Consider the following 17,082-nt stretch of genomic DNA (forward strand, 5'->3'; position numbering starts at 1 on the left):
AAACATATATATATATATATATATATATATATATATATATATAAGTGCTGGGCGGTATGACCAAAAGTTTATATCACGGTATTTTTCAATGATTATACGTGTATTCGGTCAGTAGGCGGAGAGTAGGCGGTCTTTTGTGGCTGCTCGAACGCATTCAACCACATCAGCGTCTACACCACGAAAGCAATCTGGTCGAATGCGTTTTCGACTACCTCTGGAAGTGGTCGAAAGTGGATGAGCTCAATTTAGCGTTGTCCACTTGTGAGCCGATCGACCAAAACGCATCTTAATACCAAGTGTAAACAGGGCCTAAGGGTCACACTGTCAGCTTTCTCTGGAAGGAAAGACATGTGCTTCATGAGCCCTCGTCTGCATTCCTGTCATCACTGGCGGCCCTGACATAACACAGTCAGAAATATGAACCATAACAGACCCAGGAAAATGTGAACTGGTACCGTGGCCCGGCCCGGAGATTGCCAGACTCCGAGAGCCATGGAGGAATGAAGCTTTAAGGGTTTGCAAGGCATGAAACGACAGCAGAGGGTTTCCCAGTGAAACTGTCATGCCAAGATGTCCAGACAGTGGAACGTTTTTATTGGCTGAGTCGTAAACATTTGGTGTTGCAATTGGTCAGAGAATGTTAAATGCAAATTTTGACAATCCCAAAGATACAGGCGGATTTGTATTGCATTCAACCTATTCATTCTCTGGGAATCAAACCCATGACCTTAGTGTTGCTAACGCCATGCTCTATATCCAACTAGATAAAACTAGCCACAGTGGATGCGTTGTCTTCCTCAAAACTGTCCAGACCTCATGGAAAGTTGTAAACTGCATTTGCCAAGACTCCTGCAAAGTCTGTACTAGTGAGCCAAGTTTGCATTTGACCTACAGCAGGTTTCTGCTCGCCATGACTCTATAGTGTTCCATTAAGAGCTGTGTAACCCAACACCCTCTGCCTGCAAAGCATCAGTGCTCAACCAAACCATTTCTGAAGCTCAAAAGACAGCATTTAGTTAATCATAAATACTTAGACATTATTTGTTCCATTCTTTGAATAAGTAACCTTCATCCTTTTGTTTCCATTCAGGAAACACTGATGCCAATTTGTTCGCTGCAAGCTGTGGGCACAGATTGTTGATATTAATGAGAAAGATGGTGATGGTCTGCTTTATTATGGATGGGTGACCTCTGATCTGTGGCTTATTGGAAAAACATTAGTTTCTCGCTGCTCATTTGGCTGGACAGAGAGGGAGTCCTCCCTCTGATTAATGATCTGCCCTGCGGAGGTGAAAGAGTCAGAAAGACAGAGCAGCCTTGTTAAATACTGTTTGTTGAAAAGTAGACCCACATTATACTGGACAAAATGGAAAAACATCTCACGCACAGAGTATCTTCAAGAGATCCTGTTTAAATGGTGTTTAGGGTGGTTCCTAACTGTGGGTGCCATTGGCCCTGTGGACTTTCAGAAAACAATACTTATACACTTTTACTAGTCTAATTTGTGCACTAACAATGTGCAGTAGTGGACACTATTAGAAAAAAATTGTAGAAAAATGTTACCTTAAAGAGTACAGCTTGTTGTGGGACAGTGCCCTCAATTTTTATTTTATTTTTTTTAATACATTTCCACCACAACTCAAATTATGTATTAAGTTTAATACCTTTTTGTGGATTGACGGCTCAAACATTTTTGGATTCATTGGATGACTGATTCAAATGACTACTTTCATAGAATTTGCTAAGTACAAGTTTATAAGTAAACAGTTCTTGTTTTTAATGAATTTAAATTTTTGCTTTTAAAAATATTATATAACTTATTGCATCATTTGACAAAAGTATAGCTTGGTTGGAAATGATAGATGGATAGATATTTTATTTTTTATTTTTTTTGCATTAAATGCCACATTTTCATCTCTAGCTTGCTGTTGTGGTGGAAAAAAACATTTTCATCATCATTAATAGTAATAATAATAATAATAATAACAAGAGGGCCCTGCGCCTTACTGGCTTGGGCCCTAATAATAATAATAGAATTTTTTCAAAGTTTTTAGCATGTGAAATTTAAAAGGATAAATACACCGAAATGTCCAGCATTTTGCTTCTTGTGTGTCTTTGTGACTGTCATATTTCCAACTCTGACTAAATAATGCAGTGTGTGTTTCCCGTGCATGAAAGAGAGAGATTCTGTCACATTCTCTCTCTGTCTGCTGACATGGAGTGATTGGCTGTGTTCTCAGACAGCTGCGTGATTGCGCTCCTGTCAGGAGAGGTAGGGAGGGATGACAGCGTGACAGAGTGAATGAGAGAAAGGGAGGGTGGGAGAGATCTCCATTCACCATTCCACGCTGATCCCCGAACCCCCTTTTTCCCGCTCGCGCTGCCGTGGAGGGATCTCTTTTATTGCATTCCAAAGGAATTTCTCTTGCAGCTGGTGCTTCAACTGACGGGAGCGAGTGGGAATTGTGAATGACTCTGCCTGGAGGAAGAAGGGATTTTCAGTGAAAAAAGCAGAGAAGAGAGAGAAAATAAGTTCTTTTGGAAAAGGTACTGCAAGACTCAACTCTTTTGTCATGCGTCTCTTGCAGATAAGGGACTCCTCGTGCTCATTTCTCACACGCTCTTTACTGCGACGGTTCGACTGTCTGGGGAGCTCGCGAGGCAGCGTATGTAAATAAAGCTCAGGGTTTCTATAGGCTGGGCGGACTGCCAGAAAGTGAGAACCTTCAGGGCTTTCTCTCGCCGTCTCTTTGTGGCGAGAAGCGCACCCTGACTGGATCAACAAGTCTGAAGACGGACAGCTCCTCAAATCATCAGGCGAAAGCAGGAGCTGCATGTGCCAGCCTTTTACGAGTGCTTGGTGCAAGAGAGGCAAGTCAGACAACACAGCCTGGAGAAAGACTAGAAGACGGAGAGATCTTTACTCAGTGCATCAGTGTTTATCTTCTGAACGCGTCAGAAATCTCCAAGTCTTCCAATGTACCCAAGCGGGTCTCTGTGTGACATGTTATTTTTCTTAAACAGATTGAGCTCTTTCCAGAATTGGATTTGAATCAGAGAAGGGGGAGGACTTGGATCTTGTGTCTCCCACATATACGCTTTTTTTTCCCGCTTGTCATTTCTGCATGGTTGAAGGACCCTTGCCCTGCACACGAAGACTTTGTCTCCACTGTGGTTCCTGGTCTTAAAAGTCTAATTTGTTTTTGGGGGTCTCCTTTGTCTCGACGGCTCTGCACTAGTGGAGTGAAGCGCGACTGAATTGATCTTTTGTCTGAATCTAGGGTTCTTCTCACGGTGCAGCCCCCCACTCCGACCCCTCTAAAATCCCCTCCTTCCATCTCTCCTACATGAGTCCCCTCGTACCCTTCCTCCCTCCACTCCCACACACCTCCTCGTCTTCCATCCACATGCCGCTGCGATCGGCGAGCATGTGAGAGTAGTGTGCATGTGTTCTTCTGTTTGCAGAAAGCATAAGCCAGGATTAGGTGTGTGGAGGGTGATGTGTTGCTGGATGCATCTGCAGTTGACCGATTCAGGACCGGGAGGACCCCAAACCATTCCTAAGGGATTTCACAACCCGAGCATCTGTGATTGAGTGTGTGCGCGTGCGTTTCACTGCATGCACTTACATCGGACTGACAGAAGAGGAGAGAGGTGGATAACGACGGTATCCCGCCATGTCCGGAGTGTGATCGCGGTGGTGTGATATCAGAGCTGGTGCCGGCACGCTGTGTTTATCCGGGCTCATCATGAAAAAAACACGCAGCACCACTTTGCGCAGGGCCTGGCCCAGTTCCGAATTCTCAGACCGGGCCTCTGATCGCACGCGGTCACGGAGCGAGAAAGACTACCGGCTCCACAAACATTACCCTAAACACTTCATCTCTCACTGTCCTCAAGGATTCATGATAACAGGTCAGTTGTCCTTTACGCTCCAATGGCAGAAGCGACACTTTGTTAATTTGTGCATCTGATTTTACAGCCATCCTACATTTTGTGTTTGCTTTGAACGGATGACTTTCACCAGATTTAGGGCCATGAGATGATTATGTCTGTTGCATTACAGATGCAGGTCAGCTATTTTTAGCATTTGCTCCACACTGTCTGAACATGCAATTGTGTTTGTGTGTGTGTTAGCCGAGTTTTGTTGCATCTGGAGCTTGTGTCGAGCGGCTACTCCACGTTTTAAGAACACTAGATTTGATTTGGAATCTGTTTGCTTTTGGTATTTAATTTAGTTTGTTATATTTTACAAGTTTCTAGAGATGGTTCAATGAGGTTGACAAGTTAATCTAGATTTAGTTTTATTCATGCTTTTGCTTTAGCTTTATTATTTTTAGCAGCAAAGATTTACAGGGGATGAATTTAGAGATGCAATGTTTTGGCATGCTGGTTTTATTGTGCTGTTAGAATCTCAGCATGGGAAGCTCTCTGAGATGTTGCATCCATAAATTCATTCTCTTAAAACTGTAGCCATCAAAGCGCAACTTGTGAATTTCAAGATAATTATTGTCAGACTTCAAGTAGTTTTGTGCAATAAAAGTTTATAGCCTATATATTTGTTGAATATCTGTCAGATATCTTGAATGCTATTAATATTATTTTAATGTTGGTCCATGTGCACAGTACTGTCTCATACATAAGCTAAAATAGTTCAAATGTAAAAAAATACATCTTAAGACTATTGCATTCTGTGACTTTCTTTTGCACTCTTTCCAACTGCTTCTGAACAAGAATGTGTCCCTTAAGAAATGCATCTGATCGAGGTCTGGTGGATGTGACCCTAAATCAACCTAATTATACAATCAGTACTTCCACAGGGAATTTCACTGTTTTGATTTCCAGGCCTAGAGAAGTCAGGAAAATAATGAAATGGACTTTAGGAGTTGAATATAAATTGTTCTAGCTGTAGTAACACAGCTGTAAAATATTTTGTCAATGATGTAAAACCAAATAATTTTGAAAGTCCTCATCCAGTAATCGCAAATAACTGGAAAATTGAAAACTGAAACTCAATCTTAATGTCAAAAAGATGTGGTAAGCTTTTTAGTCAGTCTAAAGGAAGCCCTGTCCTTAAGAGTAACTAGTCATACAGACAACTCACCGACCAGTCGACTATGAAAATGTGTAGTTTTGCTCATCTGTATTCCAAATCTAGATTTGCGTTTATTAAATGATGAACTGGAATCAGATATGCTGGATGTGCTGAGACCTGTTGTCACGATATGATATTTAAGCTAAGTTGATTACACATGTGCTCGTTTTGTGATACTTTACCTGACTTGTTCAGACCCAGAGGGCAAAATATAACAGGATAAACTGCATCTCATATTTTGATCGGCTAATTAAGGTTTCCTGTTGGATGTCATTATACCAAATCACTGCAGAGAGATCCCAGACCCAAGCTCAAGGCCTGAAACAACAGAGTGCTCCCATAAAAATAAATACTCTTATTGCCGCTGTGCCAGAACCCCCTCGTTACAGCTGCTCTCCTCTGCGCTAACGAGAGAATTAAGAGGCGATGACCAAGGGTTAGCCCATCCCAGTTTGATTCGTCTACGTCCAGCAGTCTCACCAACAAAGTCCAAGAATAGACGTCGTGTAAGCCAACAATTGGAGGGAACTTGAGCCTGATGTAAAATGCACCACTTGATGGTCCCCTAAAATGTTTTTGCCTTCCATATTTGGTGTCAGTGGTACATGAATTATGGTTCACTCGTTGACGTACATGAAGGTGCACAGCTCAAATTTACGCTGACCTGTGTAAAATGGCTATGTTCCATTTTGATCCATTTGAAGTGAGAGAGACTTGAGGTAAAGCTGAATGGTAATGGATAAACCGTATTGGTTTGAGGATCCTTCATGTTTCCTAGCAACATTGGATGTCAAAGATTAAATAATGTGGTCATTGTGAAGTTTGGGTGTCATTTGGGGCATAAAGCACTAGCATGCGATTCAATGTGTGGGGCTGTGAAAGTGGGAGGTTCTGTTTTAAAGTTGGTTAAAATGATTGGACGGCTCTCTCTTGATGTAACCTATAGGACTTGTGAATCTCAACTTGATCAGTTCCTTAAAATAGTGAATCTCCATTGAAGGGACTTAAAGTAGTCATTATTTAGAGAGTTCTCGTGACTGATATCAAAGCACTGGTGTTTGGTTTTGGTTGTAAAGTCTGCTGTTGGTTTGTTGAAGAGGCAGTTTCTGTTGTTAATGATTCCTGCAATCAGAAGGAATCATAGAAACAGCTGTTCCTTTCAATCTTAGATTAAAGGCAAATCATATTGTAGCTACTCCAGATTCAAATGCAAGGGTTGCATTTAAATCATAACTACGTTCATTGTCTGTATTTGATCATTGGTAAAATGACAATTTTAAAGTAACACTACAATATTTTACAATACAATAAATTACAATACAATAAATTTAAGGGAGAAGTCGTGGCCTAATGGTTAGAGAGTCGGTCTCGTAACCCAAAGGTTGCCACTGGTTCGAGTCTCGTACCAGCAGGGTTTGTGGGTGGGGGGAGTGAATGTACAGCGCTCTCTCCCACCTTCAATACCACGACTGAGGTGCCCTTGAGCAAGGCACTGAACCCCCAACTGCTCCCCGGGCGCCGCAGCAAAAAAATGGCTGCCCACTGCTCCGGGTGTGTGTTCACGGTGTGTGTGTGCACTTTGGATGGGATAAATGCAGAGCACTAATTCCGAGTATGGGTCACCATACTTGGCCACGTCACTTCACTTTCACTTTTTTTTTTTTCACAATACAGATCAGAAGATGTACATTAGTCAGTGCAGTTAGCTAACAGGAGATGACGATGAACAATACTTTTACTGTATTCATTTTGAATAAAACTACATATAGTTTTACATTTCAAGTTGGGTAAATGTTCAAGTTGGCCATTGTTAGTTCATAATATCTAAATATGTTATTATTCATTGATAATCTTGAAGCAAATCTGTCAAATCTTGTTAGCATTTCTGACTTAAGGTCCCTAGTAAAAAATAAATATACTGAAATGTATTTTAAATACATTTATTTCATGCTAAGTATGCTACAAATACATTTACATATTTATGTGCTTAATAAAAATACCCTGCAATTATACTTTTGGTATACTAAACTGGTATACTTAAAGTCTGCAAAATTGGAAGAATTAATTTTGTACTTAATGCACATTAATTCTGTGGAAGTAGTGCTGAAGTCCAACTAAAGATATACTGAAGTATATTTGATTGTGCTAAAGTGCAACTATTGCAAGTATACTTTCTTGCATTTAAAGACTGATATTATTCAAAGGTCATACAATCCTCATTAATAATGGTATTAAAACACATTTTAGGCTTAATAACAAGAAATATGCGTTGTGCACAAGTAGTACTCCAAAGGAAGTTGAATTATAATTTTTATATCCGTAAGTCTAGAGCGATATATCAGTAAATATGTTATTGTACTTGGTATGAAATAAATGTACTTTTAAACTTACAGTTCTGGACTGTATTTTATTTCTTTATTCATGCAGGAAAGAAATGACCATAAACTACTGAAATACCATCACCCTATTGTACTTCTTCAAACAAATGTTGGAAGCATTTGCTCCGCAATATTGGTTAAAACCCACAGAAAATCAAATGACTCTGAATTCCTCACATGGCTTATGCAATATATTTAGTGTGATGGCGGTGTGCTGCCGGTCGAGTGAGTTTGCGGATTGTACAAACCGCCTGACTTCTGGCTTGCATTCTCATGGAGGAGTGTTAGTTGGGGGCAGGAAGGTAAAAACTATGAAGTAAAGGTCACACAATCAACTGCATTGTTCCGAGATAAAGTCGTAAGCTTTGGCTTTATGGTTGATGCGGAACTTGACCCTGTGTTTTCTTGACTTTCATTACTCTTCTGCATTTCCAGTAACACATGCCTAGCGTGGAGTGCTAATTCATGCAGGTCAGTGGGGGAGTCATGGTATGCAAATCGGGTCGACGGACAAGGTTGATAACTTACAGCTGTACGTGGACACTTTTGTGGGGTTTTAGATTTTCTTATTGATTTGTTTTGACTGGCTCCTCTGTTTAGTCCAATCATATTTACCGGTGTCCAAAATCTTTGTTCCCCAGTTTAGTGTTTTTCTCAGACAAGGAGTTTTAAAACAATTATAGGGAATTTTATGCTGTCATGGGTGAGTTGGGAGAGAGATTTACTGTTATCTTACCTGGCTATCGCTCCGCACAAAATTACACTGACTGACTATAGGGGGTTTTCTGGAGGAGTTCCCAGAGTCATTAGGAAGGTAATGTTAGGGAAGTCTGCATTGGTTTCAAATGTGTAATTAATTTGAGGCAATAAGTAATACGTTTTGGTTGCAGCCTCTGAGAGAAAAATTGTGCTACAGTAAGAGGAAAGATTTGTGCAAAAACCTATCATATCTTGTAACCTAAAATGGAAACTTCTAATGTGATTCAAACCACTACACATCTTGAGACTTTCAGATCCACTTCGGACACACACGCATACACACGTTCTCTCACTCACAAGAAAAATGCCAGAGCTCCGTGTCAGCTTGTGGATTTTGGAGGGATTCACTTAAATAGTGGCGAAATCCCAGACTTTATTTTAGTAGATACTTCAAATGGAACATCTGTTGTGGGATAGACTTCCACCTGCAGTTCCTTGATGGTCTTTGAAGACTTGCGTCCCATACTATTCCAAGATTTTCTGAATTAAGGTACCTTAAACTTTGTAATGCTTTTAAATTAAAAATAAGACGCCGATTTTGTGGCACATATGGAGATACCTTGCCATTACAGTATTAGCAGATTAATCATTTGTAGACTATTTATTCTAAATAGCTAACTGCCAGATCAGAGACTTTTTCATCTTGAAAGGCATCTTAATGCCGCAATCAGACTTGACTTACTTTTTGAATATGGCCATTATTTCTAATCTGACCCCGCTGGTATTAGACTGGCTGTTGTGTCACATAACAGCTCTAAAATAAATAACAGCTGGTCCTGCAGTTCAGAACATACCGAGTAATTGTTGGCTGATTTTCTAGATGCGACAAGCTTAGATTTCAGTGAACCATGTGACTGGATTTGACCAATTACCCTTATCAACCTCTACAGCTCTCTTTTTACACACTGTGAAAAATGCTTCCTCAAGAACTACTTGTACTAGCATATAATCAGGTTAAGCTTCACTGCATATCATAATAATGATGTTATGGTGATTTGACAAAATTAGAATGGTGTTTTCTTCTGAAAGTCCAAGCACTGATATGAGTGAAATGTTTTAATAGAATGAAAGGTATGGTAGCTATTTTTTTTTTCAAAAGCATGTCAGGACATGATGAATGATGAATCATTACGGATCAATAGACATTCAGTAATGAGCACAGAAGCATTTTCTGCAAGCGTTGTGCTTACTAAAAAAAAAATAATAATGATGTTATGGTGATTTGACAAAATTCAGAATTCTTCTGAAAGTCCAAGCACTGATATGAGTGAAATGTTTTAATAGAATGAAAGGTATGGTAGCTATTTTTTTTTTCAAAAGCATGTCAGGACATGATGAATGATGAATCATTACGGATCAATAGACATTCAGTAATGAGCACAGAAGCATTTTCTGCAAGCGTTGTGCTTACTAAAAAAAAAAGTAAAAATTGAAAAATTATGTCATTGTTTTGCCATAAAACTTGACTCCACTAAGGATCGTTTAAGGCTTTTTGTGCACATAACAATCTGTTTTGTTAAACAAAAGATAAACTTTTCCATATTTTTGCATCTTAAACACAGTTCAAAGTCTCTTTGTCATATGTGCCCCATTACTATCTTCCAAAAAAATAAAAAAAGCATCACTATGTCATGAGTTATAATGAATTAATGTATGTTTATTGGGAAGATGCTTCATTGTGTCATTCCCAGTCATTCATCAGATTGGCTTTTGAGACGCTGTTATTTACCACAAGCTGTTTTGATTATTGGAGACTGTTTGAGCTTGATTGTCATTTTTGAATGCTTTTTGTTTGTTTTCTGGTGCTCTATGCATTTCCTTCCAGACTCTTAGAGAGTAGCTTTGGATGCCATGAAAAGGAGCGCTCCTCTAGTCATTTGATTGGATGGGAACGCTGAAGTATTGGCAAGCCACTCAGAATTGCCATGTACCCACCACACAAGTGTACACACACACACTGGAACACACACAGTTGCACACCATGTTTTCATTGTCCATGATTTATTTGGATTCTGAAGATGTCGTGAAGTTCTCAACAGTCTCCCTTTCTGTCTTTTTTTCAGTCTTTCTAATAGTGCGAGCGGCTTCGTGTCTAGTGACAGCAGTTCAGATTCAGCATATGAAGTTCACTGAAGTGTTAAATGAGGAGTTTTCAAACTGGAAAGTTTGAGAGAAAACAAACTGTTTTTATGGGTAGCATACTTGACATATTAACTTAAGATAATGTAACACTTTCTTCTTGCCACTGTCACTTTTAGCTTTGGGGTTGTGAGGTACTATTTAACTTAATAATAATGAGTTTTATTTATATAGCGCCTTATCTAAGTAAATATTTCACAGATAATATTTCTCACTTGTTTTGACTAGTACGACACAATGGTAACACTTTAGTATAGGAACCAATTCTCACTATTAAGTAGTTGTTTACTGTCATGCCTATTATTAACACATTGGCTGTTTATTAGTACTTATAAAGCACATATTCTGCATGACCATACTCTACATTTTTAATCTTACCCAATACATAAAATTAACAATTACCTTACTAACTAAAAGCGGCAAATTAGGAGTTTGAGGCATAAGTCGGAGTTAACGGTTTGTTAATAGCAAGAATTGGACCTTAAAATAAAACGTGACCACCAATATAAAAACCTGTTGCGTTTATAATATAAAACTTACTATTTTTCTCACACTGTATAAATGAGAAATATATAGCTGTGTATATAATATTTATAAATTTTATATTTTAGTAATGCAATCACTTCACAGTATTGCAGTCACAGGTAAGCGTCATTTTCTTGGCTAAAAAATTAGAAAATCCCTGTTCTATCACATTTATTATTTATTTTTGTGGAAAGTACAATTGGTCCTAATGGTAAAACAGACTAATTGGAGCTATGAAGTAGCACATACTAGATTTGCGTTGCAGGCTTGCTTTGATAACCCAATGCTGTGGATTCTCATTTACGGTAATCAACTTTATTAAAAGCCTTAAATCCAGAAAAGGGCTGTACAGATCTTTATACAGTCCAGAGCTGTCTCTCCCGCTCTCAGATATCTCCATATTGGTCTTTCGCATATTTTTTCCTTTCTTTCCTATCCCTATCCTAGACATCACACAGTCTCAGTAAACTGTAAGATGTCAGTGGGCCCCAACTTAGGAGCCTCTGTTAATTCTCCAGCTAACTAAAAATCTGTTGTGCAGCCCTTTGGCAATTTATAATCATGGTTTTTATTTATTCTTCTTTTGGTCTTCCAGTTATTGCGGAAGCAACTGAAGCTGTAAACCTTGAAGTTTTCAAAGATGGCTTCAGCCTGCTAATGTACTTTCTTTTATTTGCTCACTTTGTTTTGCCTTTCTTTATGTCTTGGGTATTCTTTTCATTCATCAAGCCTACTTTGAAACTCAGTTCAGGCCGTAAATTGCAGATTGTGCGACAAGAATACAGGGATAGAAAGCCGTTTTAACACAGACAAGGTTGTCATCACCTCCTTTTGAAAAGGGCTGTGCAGTGTTATCCAGCATTTCCAATGAGAGAGCGTTAAACTTCAAACATATCCAAAACTCTGTGGTTTTCTCAGCTTATTGCTCTGTAAAGGACAGCATTCATTTTGGAGTATGTCATGCTTATTGCCGCTCAAGGGTTCTTGCCATAGAATGAATGAATGCTGCAGTTCAGTACATGTCCTGGTGAGACCAAGTTAAAAGTTTTGACTGTTAATTGAAAATGGGTTGGAATAGTTGGTTGTGTCTTTTTTTTTGTATAATTTTAATTTTTAATTTTTAATTTGGAGTTGAGGATTTAGATATATGCAGCCTCTCTGAGTGAGTTTTAATATGCTATGCTTTGGCTTGTTAAACTGTAAATGTTAAACTGTAAATGTTAAACTGTAAATGTTAAACAGCAAATCTCAGCCTGAAAGCAAGAATGTGCATTTAGCTTCAGTATTTCTTTAGTGTTTAGAAGTTGCATATTTTCACATGCAACTTCTTAGAAAGGGTTTTGCTGTTTAACATTTTCACTTCTAAGCTTGACTATAGTGAACTACTTGTTCAGACAACCCACTGACCAGTTGATAATGAAAATATGTAGTTTTGCATAGGGATGCACCGAATTTTCGGCAACTGAAATTATTCGGCCAAAAATGGCAAAAAAAGAATACGCAAAAAGACAGAATAAATTGTACCGAACAATGACATTTTTGGTGACACGATCAAATTGCAACCAGTGTAGAGTAGGCATGGGCCGGTATGAGATTCTGACGGTATGATAACCTTAGATATAAAAATATCACGGTATCACAGTATTGCGATTACGACTTTTTTGGATTAAATGTCTGGGTAAAAAAAACAAAACTTTTTTTTCCACTGAACACATTTTATTTACTACATTTTATATTACTATATACTGCACACAACTGAGGGAGTCCTGCACTTTCGTCTTTGACGACACGTAAAAAAAACTGCGCATACCGCAGGAATGGTATAACGGAAAATTTTAGTGGTTTTGAAACCGTGACTTTTCCAAACCGCGGTATACCTCGAAACCGGTTATCGTCCCATGCCTAGTGTAGAGTGAGAGGTGCGCAGTCTTTATAATGCAGCAAACATGTCGGCAGTGTGGAAGCTTTCTCGAAAAACTGTTCGAGAAAGACGCAAAAATCATTACAAGCACCGACAGCGAGAGACCGTTTAGTACTGCATCGCATGTCTTCGATGAGAAGAGGAAGCGGTGGTTGTTGCTGGTTACTGTATGATGATTGAAATCGTGAAATGGCCTCAAACGTTAGTAAATTAGTAAATAAACTGCAGAATGTTACATTTTCTAATACACGCACGAATTGCATGTATTCTGACAGCGCTGCCCAAGCTCGTTAGCAAGGGTTCCAAATCCAAAGCCCAAAGAAAATCTGCACTGAAACAGTGTTACTCGTCAGTTGCTTAGTCACATTTTTATGAATTTTTACAAGGCATGTGACAATGTGATACATGCGACGAACATATATTCGTAATGAGAATCATTTGTCTAATCACTAATCACTGAGGTCTTCCATCAGCATTCATAAATGTTAGTATTGTCATTTTACTGTTGTTCTGTAAAATAAAATAAAAAGTAAGACAATAATAATTAGTGCTGGGCGGTATTTGATATTTTCCCCCAAATCACACAGCCCTACCGCACAGCACTAATAATAATGATAATAATAATTACAACAGCTCTATTAATACGTTTATTATAGCATTCACACAGTGTTCAACTTGGGATCTGTAATGTTTTCTAATGTTTTAAAAGAAGTCTCTTCTGCTCCGCAAGGCTGCATTTATTTGTACAGTAAAAAAATACAAAAACTAATATTGTGAACTGTAATTAAAATTTTAAATAACTGTTTTGTATGTGAATATGTAGTAAAATGTAATCGATTGCTGTGATCAAAGCTGAATTTTCAGCATCATTACTCCAGTCTTCAGTGTCACAGGACCTTTCAGAAATCATTCTAATATGCTGATTTGCTGCACAAAGTGTTCCGTTTTCCTTCTTTTTTGTCTTTAGCCAATTACATTCCTGATTCAAGAAGGGGGTCTCAAAAATGGCCATTTTTTTAGCTTCATTTTAATTTTAAGTTTAATTGTGCTTTGTTGGTATAATCTTATTACAAAAAAATGGCCAGTGTTAAATAAATTGTTTTGTAATTGATTTATTCTTTGAAAAGCAAGACAAAGCAATAAAAAACACATTTTGGCTATTAAATTTATGCAATGGTGAAAAAATTGGCAAAATACATGGGGAAAAAATGCGTAAAACTGTGTTCGGTATTTGGCCGTGTTTCATTTTGTTCGGTTTCAGCTTTGGCCAAGATTTTTCATTTCGGTACATCCCTAGTTTTGCATTTCCCTGGCATTCATAGGATGCCCTACCGCAGTATTTCAGATCTTGAAATACATTTGGTCCTGATAAATGTGAAGTTTGTTGTTTATGCATTGTGTAATGAGGTCGTAATTCATATGATGTCAGATTAATTTACATGAAGATTTATTTACTGAAGCTCTGCCTCCCTCTTACACTGAAAGTCTTTTATTCCAGATGTTTCTACTGATGTTTTGGCATCATCAGCAGACAGTGACTGGTTTGATCGCAAGGATTTGTTACTTCAGAAGGCAGGCGAAACCTGCATTTTGTGAGAATATTTCTGCAGTTGCTCAGTTAATGTGTTCACACTGACAGACATTACAGTGTTGGAGGTCAACAACTTTATGTACCGATTGCTATTCAAGAATAATATACTACTGTTCAAAAGTTTGGAGTTGGGGAGATTTCTTTTAAATGTTTGAAGTAGGGCTGGGCGATTTTTCCGATTTTATCGATTAATTAAAATTGCATGTTTTGCCGCAATTTTATTTTTTAGAAATCGAGGAATCGCGATTTTAAATAGAAATATTACCAAATGTTAGAATTAGACACTTTGATAATATGCCAATGATAACAGTAAAGAGAAAAGAACGATCCAACCGCATGTCAGTGCACGTGATTAACCGCTTACGTGTGACACGCTCATATCGCTAGCCGCCATTCAAACAGAATGCGCTTTTGTGTTTACAAAGATGCGACATGGGCAGTGGAATAGGAAAAACATGCAAGAAGATTGGAGTGAACTTCTTTTAACTTGAGCGCCACGTTTTTAGAATGTCGTTTCATGCATGAGACGCTGCGAGTTGTGAGTGCAACAGTCAAACGCGTCCATGTTTACATAGAAAAAACAATGGAAAAGCAGCGCAAGCGAATAAAAAAAACCTATAAATACTGCTGTATGTCTGATATTTCATGTTTGCATCACGGTGACAGACTGAAAGCTGCTGTTGTTTTTACAGAACATTTATAGTTAATAATAGTCTACTGGTGTTATACCTTGAACATAATATGTATAAGACAAGTTTGTACAAGATGTAGTTGTAGTTCATGCATCTTTTCTGCAAAGATATTTAACAAGTGATTTGTTTAACATTTACATCATGTTGACAACTTCATGTGTGGTGCACTTGGAATAGAATTTTCTTTAACTATAGGGTTAATGAAGAAATCATGTTGTAGTTACTTTTTCTAGTTGGCTAGTTAAAAATCGTAAAAAATCGAGAATAGGTCAAACGTTCAGAAAAATCGAGATTTACATTTTTTGCCATATCGCCCAGCCCTAGTTTGAAGTCTGTAATGCTCACAAAGCCTGCATTTATTTAATTGGAAATACAATAAAAATAGTACTATTGATAAATATTACATTTAAAACAGTTGTTTTCTATTTGATTGTTTTTAAAAAATGTAATTTATTGCTGTGATGCAAAGCTGAATTTTCAGCATCATTACTCCAGTCTTCAGTGTCACATGGTCCTTCAGACATCATTCAAATATGCTGATTTGCTGCTCAAGAAACATTATAATTATCAATGTTGAAAACAGTTGTGCTTAGTATGTATGTTGAAACTGTGGTACATTTTTTCCCCAAGATTTTTTAATCAATGGAACGTTTAAAAAGAACAGCATTCTTTTTGAAATAGACATATTTTGCAACATTAATGTCTTTTATTGTCACTTTTGATCAATATAAAGGATTGCGGAGTAAAAGTAATAATTTCTTTTAGCAACAGCAACAACAAAACATACTGACCCCAAACCTTTGGATGGTTGTGTTTGTATAATATAATATATATGGATGGATGCAGGAAGAAATCTAGATAAACTAGTTGAGCTCGCTAATTGACCAGTCAATTTTCGGACACATAGTTGATTAGTTGACCGTCGTGACCCATGACTAATGTGCAATGACATCCATTAGTGCCTCAGGTCGTGAGCGATGCCTGAGCAATCATTATTGGCAATTCTGTCAATATTGGCTTTATCAGATGTTAACAGCATATTTTTATGATTTCCCTGCTGTTGTTATGATGCAGTTGCAAATGGATTTCAGTGTCTATACCAGAATCCATCGGATGTTCAACATCAGCGAAAAAAATTCCAGTATTGTTTTTGACTGCACTTGACTTGTGCACGTATGCACATGTACATTTACCTATACGCACCTCATCTCCTACTGACATGTCGGCTCCCACACATACACTGCGGCATAAAGGATGCAGCAGTGCATGCTGGGATACAGAAATGAACCCGTTAACCCACCGCGGCCCCTCGGCTGCCTGATGCAAGAATGCCCCCTGTGGAGAAACACACACACGTACCCGCACAGTTACCCCAACACATACTCACTTTTTAATGTCTGTTTTTGAATATCTCAATAAATCTTTCATATGCACCCAGGCAGATGAGACAAATTTGTTCTCAGCTCATATGATTAATTAATGGGATTTATTTTAGTGTTTTTCAGTCATGAGATGCAAAAAGAAACATTGATTAAAAAGATATCAGTACTTTTGTTTCACAAAGATGTGGTAATCCATTTGCTTTAATGAATAGTTTACCTAAAAATGAAAATTTTGAACAGACTGAAAACGAGTTGTGAATTGATCCGGCAAACTAGATTTGTTAAAAAGATTCTCATACGTTTGTGTTTTTCATGCGAAACTGTTATAACTTAAAAAGACATTAAATAAATGGCATTGAGTTTATTTTATGACACTTTTTTTTTGTAATTTTGGATCTTGACTAGTGATCGACCGATATTGATATTTTATAACCGATACCAATTAAGATCCTGATCCTGAGAAATGCATCTTTACGGATTGTATATAATCCGTAAAAAGAGTTTTTGTTTTTGATTCGAATTTTTTAGTTTTAAAGTAGTAATTTACAGCTTTCTATAGATATATTTAGCAAGTTTTTGAGGCAAGTATTCGCTGAGTTT

The 17,082-nt window shown here is 37.9% G+C and overlaps 1 protein-coding gene across 2 annotated transcripts in view; it reads left to right on the top strand.

The window, feature by feature from the left end:
* Positions 1 to 17,082, top strand: part of LOC107758540 (storkhead-box protein 2-like) — a 113,068-nt gene that overhangs the window by 23,982 nt on the left and 72,004 nt on the right. Inside the window, exon 1 of one of the 2 annotated variants that reach the window (XM_016576300.1) lies at positions 2,346 to 3,915. The exons of the other annotated variant lie outside the window; for it this stretch is intronic. Coding sequence (XP_016431786.1) covers positions 3,750 to 3,915 — 166 coding nt within the window. The 5' untranslated portion in view covers positions 2,346 to 3,749. Of the gene's footprint in view, positions 1 to 2,345; positions 3,916 to 17,082 lie in introns of those variants that run through there. 2 annotated transcript variants of the gene reach the window in all.

The sequence above is a fragment of the Sinocyclocheilus rhinocerous genome, unplaced genomic scaffold (assembly GCF_001515625.1).
Source record: "Sinocyclocheilus rhinocerous isolate Xijiao unplaced genomic scaffold, SAMN03320098_v1.1 scaffold474, whole genome shotgun sequence".
NCBI lineage: Eukaryota > Metazoa > Chordata > Actinopteri > Cypriniformes > Cyprinidae > Sinocyclocheilus > Sinocyclocheilus rhinocerous.